We start from the raw sequence: 19871 nt of genomic DNA, 5'->3' as shown, positions 1-19871 counted from the left end.
TAAAAGACACCTTCATTAGCCTACACTGGTAACGTTAATGGCACATTTAAAACAGTGCTTAGCAGAGTGTTGAGCACTCAGCAGTTATGCAAGTGAGAGTGTGACTGGTGACTGTGCTCTTGTTAAAGGAGTAAAGAAGACACATATGGCCTAACAGTAGAGGAAGAAATCAGCAAGCAAAGACAAACAGACAGACAGAAAGAAAATGTAGCCTAATTGACAGAAGTCCATTGCTGCTAGCTAACCAGTCTTACAAAGAAAACAAACAAAAACACAGGAGCAGACATCATTAGCAATAGGCTTCTGGAAAACCAGCTAACACTCCCCTATTATGTCAATGTTCTGTTGTTTGCTGTGAGGCCAAAGTATGACTGGTTTCACAATTCAAATCAGAGGCCCCTTTTCAGTGACTCCATTAACAGTTTCGCAATGGCATGCCAGTGACCACATCTGATTGATATTAATCAATTTCCAATAAAGGATGGAAACTTCACCTTTCTACCCTGTGGTTACCTTTGGTAAGGGTGCATTAGTGCGTTTAACAACACAGACTGACGTTTATTTATCCCAGAGGGGAGCTGTCACTCATTTGAGGAAACTCAATGATAAATAGAAGTAAACATCTGTCTTTGTTTTAAAAATGTGAAGCACTTTGTGATACATGGCCTTTGTAGGAAAAGGGCTCTACAAATAAAGACATGGCTGCAACAACAAAATACAATGTATACAAGGTAAATTTATTTAACATTTTACAACACAGGGTTGTCTAACAAGATGGATGGTAGTTCCCTTTTATGCTACTCACAAAAAGCAAACATTATATACAAAACTTATCTACAGTACATGAGTGGATAAATAAAAACTCAACTATTTTACATGATAGGCTACAGTGCTAAGGATGAATTGAAGAGTCTCAGCCTAGGGAAAGAAGCTGTTCTGAAGTCTGGTGGCACAATATCTATGAAGATTCTCAGTCATCCAGGTCATAGTTATCCAACGAAGGTTAAAATCAAGGGGAACTGGACTAGGTTTAAGATACTGGAAGACGTTTCGTCCCTCATCCAAAGGACTTCTTCAGTTCTGACTGACTGGCAGGGAAACTCAGCTATTTAACCTCCGTGGGGTCGTTGGCCCGGGTCATCGATACCGCTGGTTCGTTAGTGTTCCTTGTTGCTGTGACGACAGTCGTTACAGTCGTTAAGACTACCTGTGGCCAAGACTGAACGACCATCGTTGGTATCTTCACCTGAGGCCAATAGGTTACGTTTGTTGAGTTTCCTGGGAAGTGATGAAAGGACAGCATTGTAAGTGGGGGATAAGTGGTGGCGTAGACCCCCTCCCCTGTTCAATGACGGCTTCTCAACCCGGGTGTAGATGGCTTCCTTGACACCTCTTTCAAACCTGTAACGACTGTCGTAGACTGTGATGTTTTTGATCACCTGCCACATACAGTATCTTTGGTGCTGTTGGTGTTGAAACCTCTCTCCTATCTCTGCTGATGTCTCCGCTTTGCCTCCTTGATGCCAGCTCTCAGTCTAGCTCTGGCGGTGCTGTATGCTTCTTTGTCATCTGACCGTTTAAAAGCAGGCTTTTGGCTCTGTATAGAGCCTCTACCTCTCCATTCATCCAGGCTTTCTGTTTGGGGAATGCTTTTTTTGTCTTAGTAATCATCACATCATCAACACATTTGCTGGTGTATGATGTCACTGATGAAGTATATTCCTCAAGATAGGAAAAGTGTATATTGGCTATATATATAGCTTTGTTTAGTCTAATAAATAAACAAAATAAACAAACAAAATCCTAAAAAAGGAAATATTCTTACTTATATATTTTCTCATCAAACAGAAAATTATAAATATGAATTTAAAAGTTTTAAAGTTTCTCACTTTCACTGGACTAATTCCCACGTCAACTTGTTGGACTGCTCAGTTAGCTGCTAGTTAGCTGTGATGCCCAAGCTATTGTTTTGGAGTATGAATTCGACAGGCGAGATTAGTCTCAATTCTTACACATTGTATCTTTAATTAAATTGCATATGGACAGAAAGAGAGGTGAAACGGAATTTATCCTGACTATTCTGTTGTGACTACTACTGGTACATGCCAGTGTTACTGGTGTCAACTGACGTGTGTAAAATCACACAACACTACGTGACATGGCAAGCGTGTGCTACATGTAAAATGATTTCTTGATTATATTTTCAGGATGGATTCATCACTGTCAATATAGTTTGGCCAGACAGTAGTTATTGTTTGTCACACCAAATCATTTTTCACTACATTTACACCTGGTATTAAAATGCAATCTTTATCTGGATAAGTTATCCAGATAAGGAAAAATGCATGTTAATGGAAGTTGTAAATGTGTTGCTTAAAAAGAACTGCATGAAAAATTAAAGCAATGAAGGCAAATGAATGGAATACAAAAAGAAATAACTGTGTGCGTGAGGGTTTGATTTGCACACATCTCTGCAACTGATGTGCTGTTAACAAGGCATATAACTGATCTGGTCACAGAGTAGCTCACACGCCAGTACTGCAACACTCTGGGACAAACTGACACAATATTTTTTATACAAAGAAAGGTATTACATTTGCAGATTTTTTGAGACAGGAGAAATAATTAAGAATTTGTCATAGACAGCATTTCACAAGGTTTATAAAGGTTCCCCTAACCCCCTAACTCAACAACACACTAAACTATGTGATTTTTTAAGGGAGTCTGGGGTGGACATGCCACCACCTCAAATTATTCACACACAGGTATCACTCTGGAGGACAAGAGATCCGATCTCAAAATGGATAACCAGAAAACATTATAAATACCAGGTATAAACACAAAGGCAAGATTTGATTGCTTATTAATTAATCACTAATTAATTAATACCACGTGTAAATGGGGTGATTATTTCTGTCTTTCCCCTGCTTGACTCTTAGGCTCTTATTTTTCAGTAAATTGCTGGCTCGATAGTCAGCCAATCACAATTTAGGATTTTGAGGGGCAGGGTATTTGTGGGGGTGCTCTCTCTTCCTTTCCCCAAGCATGCCCCTGTGTTGGACCCCTTTGCTGCTTTAACGCCCATTTCAGTCCCGAAGTTTGGTCATTTGTTTATCCATTTATTGATGTTCCCTTTTTTTAATGTAATTTTATTTATTAAGTGATAAAACGCGGTGTGAACTCCGGGCCAGTGTCTGGCAGTCTATCAAGAATCACAGAAAGTGAACTTCCTGAACAGTCACCCGGTACAGCTGCTTGTGGAGGACTTGAGTGAGAGCTGTAGCTGTCCTGGCTAGCGGTGGGCTAATATCACACAAGGACAACATGAGCTAGGGTGCTACAGCTATCTAATCTAGTAAACTAGCCACCTCGTGCAGTGAGAAGACCGGAAACGCACCTGTTGGACAGTTATCACTCATGTGTTGCCGCAAGTTAACATGTCGAATCAGCACCAGCCGATCCAACAGCAGCCTAATCAGATCTCTGCTCCTTTCCCACAACTGTCTGTGAAACCTTCCAACAATCCTCTTCAAATCAAAAGGAATTTAATAACAGACGATTACAGTTTAACTAGTCAGGTGCTCGGGATGGGGATAAATGGCAGAGTGTTGGAAATATTCCACGGAGAGAGTGGAGAAAAGTATGCACTAAAGGTAAACATGTTGTCTTAACCTCGCAGATGTTTTGTTACTGAATTGTATAATCATATAGATACTAGATTTACGTATGTAAATTGATTACTATATGGAGAATAGACGCGTTCTGTTGCCATGTTTTTCAACTGTTAACGTCAAACAGAAATAAACAAAATTTACACTCCTTTAAAAAAAAAAAAAAAAAGTGCTTTGGCCTAGTGTTATATAGTTAGAGTTTGAAACCTGCACCACTAAAATTTCGGATTTTCTAGTAAAGATAGCAGCAACATGTTGTCTGTAATATTTACAAGATAAACTGTTGGCTACCACTGTGGGCTCAAGGTACTTCTAGTTACAGTGACCGATATTTAATATGGGTTTGGATATGGACCAAGACATGTGTTCAAGAGTTCAGATGGGTGTTTTTCCATATTGCTCTCAGGATGTGTCAGAGGTGGTGAGCACAGTTTTGACACTTGAACGTCTGGCAAGTGCAATTGCCCTAATGTTGTTTGATTTTCATGTATTTGACCGAAACCATTATGAACACAAATTATTACTGGTCTGTGGGATAGGGTTTGAATGTTTCTGAGTTCCTTTCTTGTCTTCTGTACACATTGCTTAAAGATACTCAGGGGCCAGTTGTTGTTTTTTTTGCCACAGTTACTTGTTATCTACATTTCTGTGATTAGAGAACAGTTTTCTTAGATGCCTCTGAAATTGTCATTACTCATGATTTGTGTGCAGTAAACAGGATTAAAGCCAGCCAGCCTGACTAATAACCTTTGTGCATTGAGGTTGCCTGCACGTGGTCATCAATCACAGAGAGTGCAGTCAAGGCTGGACCCAGAATGTATCACGCCGAATTCTGAGTTGAATGTTAACAGATGCTTTGCTCTTATTTTTAAAAAAAAAAATCTGCTTCTCATACACTGCTTCCTCTTCCCTCTCCTCAGAACAGTATGTGTCCGCTTTTAAGTCTCATGTTCAACCAATAGGAGAAAGAATTATATTGACTCGCTGCATTCCCCTGGGATCAATTAGTCTTCTCTAAGGCATGTGTGATGCATATCAAACTACACAGTACCTGTTTTGATGGCAGCATTTAGAGTTACAGTTGAGCGTTGCCAGAGTTCAAGAGGTGAGGTCAGATCACCTGTAATTATTTCTGCATTTAGGTGATCATCCACAATAAACACCTTTTGTCAGGGTCAACTCTCTGTTCCAGATTTTTATGTTGGGCTACCACCTGGGGTGTTTTTGAAAGAGGAGTGTTAACTTTTCCTATCCAAATGTTGCCAGCCAGAAAGAGAGAGGGGAACATGCCTGTGTCTAAAAGTATCCTCTTGCGAAAGGCTCGAGATGACTGAGTGATTATGACGTCTGGTGCGGTACACCAGGACACTGTGTCATGCAAACAGCTTTTATTAGGGAGGGAAGGTATTTTGAAATGGGGAAAACAAAATGGAGAAACTAGCAAATGACCAAACATTTTCCTGACCTTTTGACATAATTTTTTTCCCCAATGAGAAACAAGCGCCCCCCACCCCCCCATTCCCACTTTTCAGTGTGTGTCTTCTAATTTGTAACTGCATTCTTCAGGTATGATTTCTTGCAAGAGACCCACTTGTTTTAGCAGCAGCGTGAAGATATATGGTATTTGTATTCGAGAAGAAAAGCACTTCCAGTCCAGTGCAGTTTTTGGAGAAACAAGTTATCGATGCCTTCCCAGTCTCATTCTTGGAATGTCAGTAAACCATCATCTTCCTCTTGCACCCTGTTAGATAAGCCTTTGCGCTGACATTTCTGAGGTCTTGTGAAGGCAGTGCATCTCAAAAAATGAGGGCAGTTTTTATTATGATATATGGTGTGCGAGACAGACTAATCAAGGCAAGGAAATCCTCTGAATGTACCATAGTAAGTCACAGTTTGAGAGTGATAATGAAGATCGTGAAATAGACATCCTTGACATTGCTACACATTTTTGTGAAAATATTGCAGGGGAATGCAACTCTAATTCAGCATGCAGATATCTTCTCTTGTGATATGTTATTCATTTGTTAGCAGAATTAACTGTATTCAGATTGTTCTACAACCAAAATTGTCCACTATTTGAGAAGCTGGAGCCAGCAAATGCTAATCTATTTATCGACAAAGCAGCTCTTTTTTGCAACCGAGGCAAAGGGTTCCATCGTAAGGTGTCCCGTAATTGCTTCAGAGCAATGGTACTATTAATATCGCCAGGATTCACACTGTCTTTTTCTTTTTTATCTACCCAGACTGTTTTTTAATTTGCTAAAAATAAAAATGTGAACTTGTTTAACCAGACTAACTAAAACCTTGTCCTGCTTTCTGACTTTGTTCGTTCCTCTGCTGTTTGTGTTACAGATGCTGCAGGATTGTCCAGAAGCCAGGCGGGAGGTGGAGCTCCATTGGAGGGTGTCCCCTTGCCCCCACATAGTACCCATCATCGATGTTTATGAGAACATCTACCAGGGCAGGAAGTGCCTCCTCATTGTGATGGAGTGGTATGTTATTCTGGAAGTACCAACACATACGTACACACACACAGACACACACACACAGACACAGACGTTTACCCTGTGTCCACACAGACCCTGTGACATCTCACTGACATAATGCATTCCCTAGCCCCTTAACCTACCCTTAACAATCACAATTACAAGCCTAACCTTAAAGGCAGGGTAGGCAAGTTGTTTCTAAAACACTTTTTGTCATATTTGTTGAAACTGTCTATATACACCAATGCATATTAAAAATTTAGGTGCACTGAAAAAGAGAGTATAAAAATGGTCTGTCTGTAGTCCTCTCAGCGATGCAGTAAACACAGCCACTCGTTCCATTCGGACCGAATGCAATGATTGGCTGGGTGACTGTCACACTCCCTCGCTACCATGGCTACCACCCCTGCTGCTACAGGAGCTCAGCTCAGAGCTGACGAGCGAAGCGGTGAGACCGGAAGTAATATCTGCGTGGCTTTTCAATGATGGTGACAACTGAGGTATCCCAAGGGGCTGAAAAGTTACACTGTGGTCGCTTTTATTTCTGCTGGACAGGTAATCTGGCTTTTATCAGTTTGATGGTAGCTACCTACTTAGCATACAGCTAACGGCAGCTACGAGTGCAGGCTGGTGGAGTGAGCCAGAGTAGAGATGATGGATTACAGGTGCTGTCATATAATTAGAATATCATCAAAAAGTTGATTTATTTCAGTAATTCCATTAAAAAAGTGAAACTTGGATATTATATTCATGCATTACACAGACTGATATATTTCAAATGTTTATTTCATTTAATTGTGATGATTAAAACTGACAACTAATGAAAATCCCAAATTCAGTATCTCCGAAAATTAGAATATTAAGACCAATACAAAAAAAGGATTTTTAGAAATGTTGGCCAACTGAAAAGTATGAACATGAAAAGTATGAGCATGTACAGCACTCGGTACTTAGTTGGGGCTCCTTTTGCCTGATTACTGCAGCAATGCGGCGTGGCATGGAGTCGATCAGTCTGTGGCACTGCTCAGGTGTTATGAGAGCCCAGGTTGCTCTGATAGTGGCCTTCAGCTCTTCTGCATTGTTGGGTCTGGCGTATCGCATCTTCCTCTTCACAATACCCCATAGATTTCCTATAGGGTTAAGGTCAGGCGAGTTTGCTGGCCAAATAAGAACAGGGATACCATAACCTTAAACCAGGTACTGGTAGCTTTGGCACTGTGTGCAGGTGCCAAGTCCTGTTGGAAAACGAAATCCGCATCTCCATAAAGTTGGTCAGCAGCAGGAAGCATGAAGTCCAGCAGTCCAGTCCTTTTTGTCTTTAGCCTAGGCAAGACGCTTCTGACACTGTGTCTTGTTCATCTGTGCGTGGTGGTTCTTGAAGCACTGACTCCAGCTGCAGTCCACTCTTTGTGAATCTCCCCCACATTTTTGAATGGGTTTTGTTTCACAATCCTCTCCAGGGTGCGGTTATCCCTATTGCTTGTACACTTTTCTACCACATCTTTTCCTTCCCTTCGCCTCTCTGTTAATGTGCTTAGACACAGAGCTCTGTGAACAGCCAGCCTCTTCAGCAATGACCTTTTGTGTCTCGCCCTCCTTGTGCAAGGTGTCAATGGTCGTCTTTCGGACAGCTGTCAAGTCAGCAGTCTTCCCCATGATTGTGTAGCCTACAGAACTAGACTGAGAGACCATTTAAAGGCCTTTGCAGGTGTGAGTTAATTAGCTGATTAGAGTGTGGCACCAGGTATCTTCAATATTGAACCTTTTCAAAATATTCAAATTTTCTGAGATACTGATTTTGGGGTTTTCATTAGTTGTCAGTTATAATCATCAAAACAACAATTAAAAGGAATGAACACTTGAAATATATCAGTCTGTGTGGAATGAATGTATACATTATACAAGTTTCACTTTTTGAATGGAATTACTGAAATAAATCAACTTTTTGATGATATTCTAATTATGTGACCAGCACCTGTGTATGTAACTGCAGCTGAGCTGGCTGAGAGCTGTTTGCCGACGCTAACATTAGGTAAGGCAATGTAGGTGCAGTTTACTGACGGTGCCGGTTTAGTTATTCACCATCTAGGTTTATTTTTATGCCGTTTACACCTAACATTATCTTTACCTTGTATCTAATCTTTGTGTGATTATTTTTGTGTCTGCGATCTTTGTTTGACTGTATGTTACTCTTTTACAAATGTGGCGATGTAGCTGTTTGTTCTTGTAGTTATGAGAAAGACATTTCAACGTTAGTATACATAAGCAACGCTGGCTAAAGGTCCCCAAATATCTGCGTTTCTGGTCTATAAGCTACTTATTATATAGTTTGACATTATACATAGCTAAACCTACTGTGTGAAAATCTTTTACTGTAATTGGTGCTGTTATGCCACTATTTATTTTACCAGAAGTAAAAATTACTGTATGTTTTATTTCTACTGTGTCCTCAGGTCACCTGGAGATTTGGAGTCTTTCATAGCCCTGTACTTCTCACTAGTATACACTGATCGGACCATGCTGGATGGCCTGGATTACAACCACCATGTCCACAGTCCAGCCAGGAGAAAAGCTGATGACACAATTCAGTATGTTGCATTTTTATTACTCCTCTGCATTTTACTCAATATAAGTGATGAGTCAAAAAAAATTTAACTGTATGAGGAATACAGATAGATGGTGCTGATTTATTGTTTTGATTGCATTTTATGTGGAAATGCTAATTACTGTATAAGAGAACAATGCCAGGTATTACAAACTTTTCACAAAGCTGATCCTCCTTTCTGTGTTATCAGGTACTGCAAGGTGTACAACAAAACACTTGTACTCATTGAAGGTGGAGGACTACAGTTACATCGTAGACCCACAGAGTGCCACTCTCCTCCTCTGACGGTTGATACTGAGGAGATGCCTAGAAGCAGAACCATGAGAACCTGATGATTCCCGTCAACATGGGGTTCAGTCAGGTGTCCCTGCCCCAACTGTACTGATAGATACAGCAAAACGTACAACAGAAAGTAATATGGTTGGTTTTAAAATGTGGTGATCATGTCAAAAAGGTGATTTTGATATTTTAAATCATCTTCACAGCAACAATACAAAGCTACGACTAAAGTCTGAACTGTCTTCATAATCAGTCAAGATACCTCTGGACTTGTCTTTCTTCCTGTGTATATACTTATTTTTAATAATGTTTAAAAATGATCTATTTGTGATATAGGTTGTAGTTTTAGTAGTATATAATAAGTGTTATACCACATTTGGATGTCATTATTTCAGACATAAGACCTAAATGTAGTTGCTTGATTGTTTATGCTGCAAGTGTAAAGAAAAGGCATTTATCATTTTCAATGTTTTATTTAAAAAAAGAATGAAAATATTCAGAACAGGGAAAAATATCCTTTGTATTTTCTCTACCCTCTTGGGAATAAAACAATGTACAGGTATTCATCCACACAGTGGATGGAATTATTTGTGTGTCAGTTAGTAAGTTACAACTTACATCCTGCTAGGATTAAACCTCTGTATTGTCCTGGTGGATCAGGATAGCAGTATCACGACTCTGTGAGACAATCCTAGTGCTCTACGTTGCCATGCTACAAACTGTCTGTATGCCGCCTGACTGAACTGTCTGTTACTCTGTCCTGGGTCTGGAAGATCAGCCATGTGTGGTGCATGAAAAAACAGTAGTGTGACAGTAGTGGATGTTGTCCACAGTCCTCAGATTCTGGCCTGTAAAGGAATATATAGTTGTTAGAACCCCAAATTGGAAAGATTGGAACATTCATCAACATAATTATGTATTTTTATTGAACAGAGGTTTGTTGTTCCCTAACAGGACTTCTGTGTCCACATTACACACCACGTCAATGTACATGACACAGATGAGCTGATGGCTGAAGCAGAGCTGTAGTAAGTTGTGGTGTAAGCAGTAAAAAATGAATAACAATAGTGATTACATTTTATAGCACTTTATTTTTGACACCAAAGGGGCTTAGGGGGGAACACCAGAGAAACTTTGAGACAAGTACACTGGGAAATATTATACTATATTATACTTATATTAAAATATGTGTATATATATATACACACACCTGTTCATAAGCTGTTGTTGGAGTGTGAAGCTCGATGCAGCTTCCAGAATATGTGCTGCTTGGCTTGCACCTCGTTCTCCCCATCTTGCCTTTTCTTCCTTGGACCCTGGCAGCCGTCCCTCTGCTTCGCCTCGACCCTGGGTCTGTCCCGGTCTGTGCTTGGCTCTGGGGTGCAGTCCTCATCAGAGACAATAATGCTGTCACCGTGAAAGCTCTAACATGCAAAACACATGAAGCCGGGACAAGTTACACACACAACTTCAAATATGATTTGCAGGTTTTCTTTTTATTGTTTTCCCACCTTCAGGGCTGCTACTTTTATGTAAACTGAAGCAAAGATGCAGTCGCTCCACTTGAGTAACTGGGGAGTGTACAAAAACAAAAACAACAAAGTGGCCGTAAAATGGTCTTCTTTGAGTCAAAAATAGAAACTCAATACTACTTCTGCATACACGTGGCAATGATGCAGCAACTATTACATCTATAACAGGAATGCAGCCCAAAGTTGGCACATAAAGCGGCATAAACACGGTTACAAAAAAAAATACGGCAGTGGCACCTCTAATAAGAGGACAAAAAAAAACAATTACAACACTGCACAGTAAACATTACACATCAGTTGTGCTAACCACGAAACAATGTGTCCATACACAGATATACATTAATTATACAAATAAAAAAAAACAACATTCATTAGTTAACTTCCATTTCATACCTAACTCACGGATAACGAGCTCTTGTGGCCCACATGTTGGGTTTCTTCCACAAGCATCGGCTATCCTATACGCAACAATTGCATACAATGTGGAATTTAATACATACATCATACACCACTAGACAAATGCATTAGCATATTGTGCGTAATAACTCACAAGAACATAACATTATTAATAAATGTTCTCACCGATAACAGCAGCAGCCAGTCCATGCAAAATAGCGCAGTTTACTTCCTGTATTTTCCCAGCGCCCCTTGACCTCTTGTCAAGCATGCGGCTGTTTGAGTCAGCAACGCTATGCCCTCTGCTGTCTAAAATCAACACCTGCAGCACTCTCGCTACAGCAGAAAATTGTGCAAATAGAGGTTTTGTAACTTGAATCTCTTGTATATTTAAGGTTTGACTATATCACCTGGTTACACACATGTTATGAGTCTAACACAAAATTAACATTCATTTAGTGTAACTGATGTAAATCAGCATAATGATAAAGTTAGATGTTTTCTTACCCCTGATGTGAGCCGCTGCTCTGTGCTCGTCCTTCAGCGGTGTCGGCAACGCGTGTTCACGTGTTTTGGGGGCGTGGCTTTGGAAGGAGCCCAGAAGGGAAGGGGTGGGAGTTTCTCTGTTGGATACTTTCAAAATCCAGCAGTTTCTTGCTAGTTTCTCATCCTTACCTATCCTGCCTTTAAGTGTTACCCTAACCTAATTGTAACCTGAACCCTAGAATCAAGTCTTGACCCTCAAAAAGCAGTCTCTACACGTGAGGACCTAAATTTTTGTCCCCACAGTGACATGAGTCCCCATCGGTTAGTGTGCATTCATGTTGAAGTCCCCACCCGGATATAAAAACATCTCACACACACACACACACACACACAGACACACACACACAGAGCTAAGAATGTATGTGTGGTCTTATAGCATATGTTGACAAAAGTAGACTTCCTTCGTTGGACAGTGTTCATCTTTGAATGGCCCCTGGCAGTTGTGGCTTGTTTTAGTTGCTCTGTTTGCTGATGAAGTCAGCTTTTTTTAATGCACACCAACTGAGATGATTAGGTTTCCAGAACGCTTCTCGGCAGAAAGTAATAAAAAGCAGACAGCGGCTGCTTTGTCTAAAAAATAAGGCAGGCGTCTGCCACCGCCACCTGTTACAAAAGAATAAAAAACTGTTCTCAAAGCTGGATATGATGTGATCAATGTGATGTCACAATTGAATAATCCTGAGCATGAACAATAAAAACGACTAATGATTGTAGTTTGTATTTAATGGTTGCAAATGTGGAATGTTTCCAGCTATAGTAGACCAGATTTTGATTAAAGGGCTATTTATTTAAATAACTAATTGGCATTTTTTGTGCTAAGGAATGTCATTTTGTCATAGCAAGTAAAAATAAAATAAAACTTAATTTAATTAATCATTTTGAATGAAACATTAAGAAGTTCAGCACTGACTTGATTGCAGAGTATTGGGATGATATGTAACTCTAATAAGAGGCTGCCACATTTGTTGCCATCTTGGGTGAATCAGGAGAAACTATAAGTCGTTATTCATTGAAGATAAAATAATAAACATGCCACAATGCCTTTACAGACTCGTTATACTGTACTTCTGTCCACTCTACTCTTTTCATTTTCAGCATGGATGGAGGCGAATTATTCAGGCATATCCAAAACAGAGGGAATCATGCATTTACAGAAAGAGGTAAAGAGATTATTTTTTTCTTACGCAAGTTAATGTTACAATCCTTCATCCTGGCAGTCACAGTGGTTTTAATACTCCAGATTCTGCAGGAAGCAAACACCCATTGAGCTGCTACTTTGTAAGAAATACAACAGAAGAGCAACTGGTGTATCTGTTTACAGTGCAGCCAAGAAAGCCAATGTTGAATTGATGAAGAAGTTAATTAATTAATGCCTATTTTCGACCACACCATGATCAACTGTGTTCTCATGTGTTGCTGCTCATAGCTGTAACCGCACAGCCTGTTGCTGTTTATCTACGGTGGTGGTTTGAATTATGGAGCCTGTCCTCCACAGAATAACAACCACACAAAATTATGACTCATGTTTACGTTTATTGTGGCCTCTAGTGGCCTTCCCGTGTGAAACGATATTGATTTGTTTTTTAAAATACAGTTAAGTAGTGTTACCTACGTTACCTTCGTAGTGTTAGCGTTAGCTACCCAGCTATATTAGTCTTAAAGGTGTTGAAAGCCCCCCATACCCCCTAACCCTTTACCCTAATCTTCCCAGGGGTGTGTGCCTAAACCTGCCTAAACCTGTCAGTGATTGTATGCGTGTTGACCTGTGAACCAAACAGCTCAGCTGGGATTCACAATTGCCGTTGTGGGAGGCATGGACAAAAGCTACTGGTAGGGGCGCTATTTTAGGATATGCTCATTTGAGTCATATTTGTAGGTCGGTTAAAACTACCTATGTTGTCGTTTAGGTTGGAGGACTGGAATTGACCCTTCGCTAAGCCACGCCCCCTTAGTTACTGTTGCTAAATCCAACAAACTGTCGGACCTTTCGGAACTGTCTATAACTGCACTCCCTGGATAAATATATTGTCTAATTTTTGGAAAAAACGATCCCAGAGAGAAGCAGACAGTTTTGCAGTTGCAATGATATTAAGGATCAACACTGTTACTGTACAGCTGGGTAGGTCTCTATTCAATATTACAATCATTAAAAACCACAAACAGTAGGGCTATATAACATTACATTCAGTAGCAAGTTAGCTAACTAACATTACATGAGGAACAATCCACAGTCTACATTATTCTGGATTTGTTTTAGGTTTTGGAAAGGGAATAAATCATACTTCTATCAACCTCTCGGGGTAGTGACTGTAATTATTACAAGTGCCCCAGGAACAGCGTTTGACCATATCTTTGAAAAATACAGCAAAAACACCTTAGAAAACGACTCCTTTTGCATACCAGTCAATGGAGCGCAACCTTGAAAGTGTTGGACCTCAGTTAGAGAGAGTCCTGTACAGAGCTGTGATTGACCAGCTGCGTATTCGGGGTGTGGCTTAGCGAAGGGTCATTTATAGCTCTCAGAAGGGGGCCGGCTCCCATTGTTCATTTTAGAGTCACATTACTAAGCTACAGTAACAGCTCACTGTGGCTGCTTTTTCTTGTTCTGTAACTCCCTGTGCTTCACAATAAACGTCACCTATGTCTCGCCAGAATGCTTTTAATGTATAGCACTTCACATTTTTAAAAGTATTAGGTAGTAACTAAATATACTTCTGAAGCCGTTTTCATTGAGATAACAGCTTAAACACTTAGTCAATAAATAAATAAATAAATAACTAAATCTGAAATTCATCGGCCCCCCTTTTGCAACAATCAATTGGTTAAATTTGCTGAATTCTTGGTCATTTATGGTATTTATCTGAACAATACAAGCAATCTGAATATATTTTGGGAATTCTTTTGGGCATTTTCACTATTTTCTCAATTTTTTATGATTTAGCAGTTAATTGATTAATCTAGAAAATCAATCTATATTAATTGATAATACAAATAAATTTTAGTTGAAACCCTAGAAATTACAGTGATGCTGGATCATATGGAAGCTGTATTTCCTATGAATCCTTTGTGCGTTTGAGGGCAATATGAATCCTGTACAAGAATGGCGGACACTAACACTAGTGACTATGTAGAGAGGTAATTAGAGAATGTAAATATATTGAATGGGTATTCTTTCAAGCCAACCACAAAATAGAGTTGAAAACAGGTTTTGATTTCATGAAAATCTTAACTTTAACCATCTCAAAATGTACTGCTGAATGTATAGTTTAATGTGCATCTGTCCGTTTTAACTCCATTATGTCCATGTCATTTCTCTTTACTTCCTTTTTACTCAGAGGCCTCTGACATCATGAAAAGTATAGGAGAAGCAATACATTTCTTGCATTCCATCAACATTGTTCACAGAGATATCAAGGTAATACTTCACTGTATATATTTGAGACAAAACTTGCAATGGAAAACAAAATTTGCAACAGTGGTATGTCTAATGGCAAGTAACATGAGATCATTCTTAAAGGCGGTGAGTAAAATTGTTATTATGCTTATGTGCTTTGGTTTTAACTGACAATTAAATGTCCTGCGCCTGTCAAAGAGCCCATATTTAAGGCCAAGTAACACAATCAGGAGAAAACAAGAGGACACAAGAGATATAAAAACTAAAGACCTCCAGGCTTCTGTGCATATGAAAATCTAATTGTTTGCAAATGTAGAGTAAGCAAACAATGAATGGCAGCTGAAATAGGCAGATTGAAAAGCCACTAATGGCAAACAAGCAGTTGTTTCCATGAAGAAGTCCAACCCTGGAAGTTTTTATTTTTGTTTGCCATCATTATATAAAGAGCTTTTGTTTAGGTTCATGTTTGCTATTTATTTTATTTCTGCTTTTAAAATTCTTTGCTTTTCTTGTTGTTGATTCTGTTCTCCAGATGCCTGATCACTGTTGCTGTCTCTTTCAGCCAGAGAACCTGCTGTACACCTCCAAAAGGTCAGATGCTGTCCTCAAGTTGACGGACTTTGGGTTTGCCAAAGAAATCATCACTTTAAACTCTTTAGCAACACCATGTTTCACCCCCTACTATGTTGGTAAGAACATGCAACATGTTATCTTGAAAGTAATTCTATCAGGTTGGAGACTCACTAAAGGAGCTAGTGTGTCAGGCTTGCAGACTGATCTCTGCTACTTATGTATATGCGTGCATCTATGACACGACATCTCCATCTCTCTCGAGTAAGCTCTGTGGTGTTTTGCTGTGGTTTTGTTTTGATGAATGTCATATTTAATTGAGTTCCTGTGAGATTAAATCTCCTGATGTGATAGCCAAATACCAGCAGGAACAACTGTCAGCAGGATGCTCCCAGCTATACGCATTTTTGTGTTTGCAAGACAAACATCTCTGTGTGTATGTGTGTGTGTGTGTGTGTGTGTGTGTGTAATGCAACATATTTTAAAAGCCTTACATGTCTTGGGACTGCACAGAGCTGCATTTTCTTTACACTGTCTCTGGATTTTCACACTGTCGATTTATTACGTGTTAATAACCAATTTTTTAATCGGCACATTTTCCCCATGTGCTTCTTGAAACTTAACTTGACCCAGTGTTAAGTGCTTTCCCTGAGGGCATTTAACAGTAAAAAAAAAGGGGGGGAAAAAGAAAGAAATCTGCAGACATTTTGCCTCCTGTGAAAAGTGGCCAGACTAATGCGGGTTATGAGGTTACATCCTGTGAACCAGTTGGAAAATCCTGTATACTTTAATGACCTGTTCTGCAGTTTCTTGCATCCATCTGCCTTTTATGTACAATTATCAAAGGCATGAAATGTGAAACAGAAGCGATTTCTCCAATTCAATTTAAATCATTTCTCTTGACACCGTGACAGCTCCAGAGGTTCTCGGTCCAGAGAAGTATGACAGATCCTGTGACATGTGGTCTCTGGGTGTCATTATGTATATCCTGTAAGTCAATCAGTGTGATGTATTTGTTGCATTATATAGTATATATAGTATTATACTATTTTTATGCAATGATGCCTCGCTTCTCTAAATTATTGTTTCTTCTAATTATATGAACCATGTTTTCATCAGGCATTTTGTTCTGTCTTACAGGCTTAGTGGATATCCTCCCTTTTTCTCACATCATGGTCTAGCAATATCCCCAGGAATGAAAAGACGGATCCGTAATGGGCAGTATGAGTTCCCCAACCCAGAGTGGTCTGATGTGTCTGAGGAAGGTGAGGGGGAGGTGTGTCGGAAATTGAAATGACACCTATTTATCAGATTGCACATTTGTCATGTAAATGCTCCCTTCCCTTTTACTTTTTGTTTCACTTTTTGTACATCCTCATCTTTTTTTTGTCAATTAATAGCACTTTCAACCTTTTTCCCAAGTTGTGAGTTTGGACAGACTCTATAAACAGAACTCCAACGATGGTACTATTCTGTGGCTTCAATACTGAAGCACTGTCTTGTTAAAATGTGTCTGCAGTATATGAATTGATCTGATATGATTGAGGCAGATCTGATTGATCTAACATGATGTGAATCTGATGTAATATTTTTATTTAATTTTCATGTAAATATTGTCTTAGGAATTTAAATTGAAGACATTTGGAAGCGAAAACTGTCCCACATAACTGCAGCTACTGTATGAAGAAATCAGTAGAGTAAGAAATATGTCTCATGTTAGGGGGGGACACATATGAACATTGAATTATGATTATTTCCTGTTTCAGCTAAGCAGCTGATCTGCTACTTACTGAAAACTGAGCCCACCCAGAGAATGAGCATCACCGAGTTCATAAACCATCCCTGGATTAATGTAAGCGTCTCCCTTTAGGCTTGAATCTGTTTGAGCAACTGCTGGTTTTGAAAGATGTTTGTGAGATTTGGTGAACGCTTCTCCATATTCTCTCACCGCTGCAGCAGTCGGTCGAGGTCCCACAAATGCTTCTCCACACCAGCCGCGTGCTGCACGAGGAACAGGATGTCTGGGAGAAGGTTAATGTAAGTGTGGGTTCTGTTCGTATGTGCTAGTTATTTAGACGCACAGAAACAGATCTTGAGCATGGGTTTGTTAGTTAATTCTTTTATATTTTATGCAAATATTGTATGTTTTATGCATACCCGACTCTGTCACTGAACAATAAAATCCATATAATTACTTAAAACATGATGTGGATAGTATGCATGCTGTTTCACCTCGGTTGTGTTTGATAAAAGTGATGTTGTTTTGTTACTATTAGGAGGAAATGACAAATGCCCTGCAAACAATGAGAGTGGACTATGAACAAATTAAAATCAAAACTATTGAAGACTCAACTAATCCTCTGCTCTTGAAGAGAAGAAAGAAAAGTAAAAACTTGGCCACGCAGGCCAGTGCTAGTGAAGTAAAGACTTTTTAAGAGGTATTCAGTTTCACACCAACTCACACAAAAAAGCCTTTAAGAGGAGCTTTAGGGAAGTTGTCAGGTGACTCTAAATTATATTTTTATAGTACGTTTTAAGTAAATTATTTTATTTTAAAACATGAAATGCACCTAGGCATTTGGGTAAATGTGCTTTAAGGACTTTTTTTCTATGCATTGAAAAGTATTCCGTATGTGCACTAAGGCTTTTTGTATGTGTTGCACATTAGGACAGTTTTTATTATTCTGCTGTAAATACTCAGCGAGTCATTTGAGTGAGCTTTGTTGGCATCAACTTATACGCTGCTTTTGGGTTGTTTTCTGTCTCTGAAGTTTTTCTGTTCTGTTTCTGTTCAAAACCCTGTTTGCCTTGAGGATATTGTTGAGAAAGTTTGCCAGCATCATTCACATGTGTCTGTTGAATGACCACTACCACAAATTTTGTTTTGTATGTGATGTCACAAGTATTTCTCCTTACCACAAAATAGGAGTTTTCTTGCCACATTGTCATAGTGCATTATTTAAAACTTGCCATGTGTAGCAATAATCATGCTTGCTATGGTTATGAGATGGGTGATAATTGTGTTTGATTAACTGTGCTGCTAAGCGGACACTTGCTTCTGTAGTGTTAATTTTCTTCAAAGCACTAATATAAAAGTAGTGCATGAAGTCTGTTGTGTGAGACACGGAAAAATGGATGGCACTAAACTTTTAGATCAAGGGAGGAGTGACCAGATGTACAATAGAAAATGATGCATGCCACCATTATCCTGTATGTTTTTTGCCCTAGATTAAATCTCTCAATCTCCTCTGTGGTTTTGTGTGTTGTTTCAGAAAAGCTGCAAAATGTGTAATGATAAAATAGACGTGCTAGTTATGGATATGTAAGAATAATCAGGATGTAACATCTGGTGAATACAAGTTAAAGTTCATTTTTAATGTCTACTACATTTGTCACCTAAAGACTATAACCATGTGTGGAAGGACAGGTAGCTACATTTAACAAAGTTATAAAGTTAAACAAAAAAGAATAAAAGGCTTGAAGTGATCGTGGGATGCTCCTACGGCCCTGTTAGGAAGACCTGAGGACTGGGTGGCAATCTGCAACATTTTAAATGCAGAGAATGTTGGCTAAAGGATAAATATCATGCATCTTAATGTCTAAAAATGTTAGCATGCTCAAGTTAGCATCAACATCATTATGCTAGCATTAAACTCAAGAGATATTAACTTAATTATTTAGAGGTGTGTTGTCATGAACTGAAGTGACACATTTGAAACCATGAAACATGTATGTCTCCCAAATTTCATGGCAGTCCATCCAATAGTTTGTCAAGAAATATGTAGAACCATGGTGCTATGGCTAAAAATGCAGCAGGGTCTGTTAAACACCATTATAGTCCTTTAAATTGGATATATGCATGTACTGTACTTGAAAATCACCACTGTCTCTGATCTTCTCATTTTAAGCAATTCCCAAGCAAAATTATACAATTGTTTTAAATTACATTTATCTGATGCTTTTATCCAAAGTGACTTACAATTGCTATACATATCAGAGGTCGCACACCTCTGGAGCAACTAGGGGTTAAGTGTCTTGCTCAGGGACACAATGGTGGCTGTTTCACACCAAAGGCAAGCATCTTATCTATGCGCCACCACCACCCATTAAATTAGTATTTTTTTCTTACAATCCACACCATCTGTAGTCTTTAGTGAAATCCATTCATGACAAAATAAATACTTTCGGCTTTACCTCATGGTACAGCTCACAACAGCAGAGTGGCTCCAGACTGAACGTTTATTGTTTGCTGTCATGTAATTGGGACTATTTAGGATTTTCAGCTGTAGTTGGATCTGTGAATAAATGACACCCACACAGAATGTTTTTGATTAAACATAATGTTCTAATTTCAAGATAATATTCCCAGCTTTTGCATCCTGTTTTAATTTA

At 39.2% G+C, this 19871-nt stretch overlaps 1 protein-coding gene and 2 long non-coding RNA genes across 13 annotated transcripts; 2 read left to right on the top strand and 1 right to left on the bottom strand.

The window, feature by feature from the left end:
* Nucleotides 1–3032: 3032 nt before the first annotated feature.
* On the top strand, nt 3033–18724 carry LOC119905857 (MAP kinase-activated protein kinase 2-like). Of its 4 annotated transcripts, none has more exons than XM_038723211.1 (10): nt 3033–3653; nt 6024–6163; nt 12611–12675; nt 14851–14930; nt 15442–15598; nt 16394–16469; nt 16620–16744; nt 17246–17331; nt 17439–17516; nt 17756–18724. In XM_038723211.1, the coding sequence occupies exons 1-10, from the start codon at nt 3438–3440 to the stop codon at nt 17912–17914; spliced, it is 1182 nt and encodes a 393-aa protein (XP_038579139.1). In that variant the 5' UTR covers nt 3033–3437; the 3' UTR covers nt 17915–18724. The 4 variants fall into 4 exon arrangements, with proteins under 4 accessions (XP_038579139.1, XP_038579138.1, XP_038579141.1 ...); XM_038723210.1 differs by having other exon boundaries at nt 17436–17516; XM_038723213.1 differs by having other exon boundaries at nt 3034–3653; nt 15472–15598; nt 17756–18717.
* LOC119905859 lies at nt 8007–9320 on the top strand. The gene is made up of 2 exons (XR_005444897.1): nt 8007–8745; nt 8953–9320. It is a non-coding gene; the product is annotated as an uncharacterized LOC119905859 (long non-coding RNA).
* On the bottom strand, nt 9584–11545 carry LOC119905858. Of its 8 annotated transcripts, XR_005444893.1 has the most exons (5): nt 11156–11407; nt 10967–11031; nt 10553–10612; nt 10252–10465; nt 9584–9889 (listed from the first exon to the last, which is right to left on the bottom strand). It is a non-coding gene; the product is annotated as an uncharacterized LOC119905858 (long non-coding RNA). The 8 variants fall into 8 exon arrangements; XR_005444895.1 differs by lacking the exon at nt 10553–10612 and having other exon boundaries at nt 11156–11395; XR_005444892.1 differs by lacking the exon at nt 10967–11031 and having other exon boundaries at nt 11156–11392.
* Nucleotides 18725–19871: the final 1147 nt, after the last annotated feature.

This window comes from Micropterus salmoides, unplaced genomic scaffold, assembly GCF_014851395.1.
Source record: "Micropterus salmoides isolate LMB-PRFRI ecotype aquatic unplaced genomic scaffold, ASM1485139v1 Ms_hic_scaffold_16, whole genome shotgun sequence".
Taxonomy (NCBI): domain Eukaryota; kingdom Metazoa; phylum Chordata; class Actinopteri; order Centrarchiformes; family Centrarchidae; genus Micropterus; species Micropterus salmoides.
This window is presented reverse-complemented; position numbering and strand designations above follow the sequence as displayed.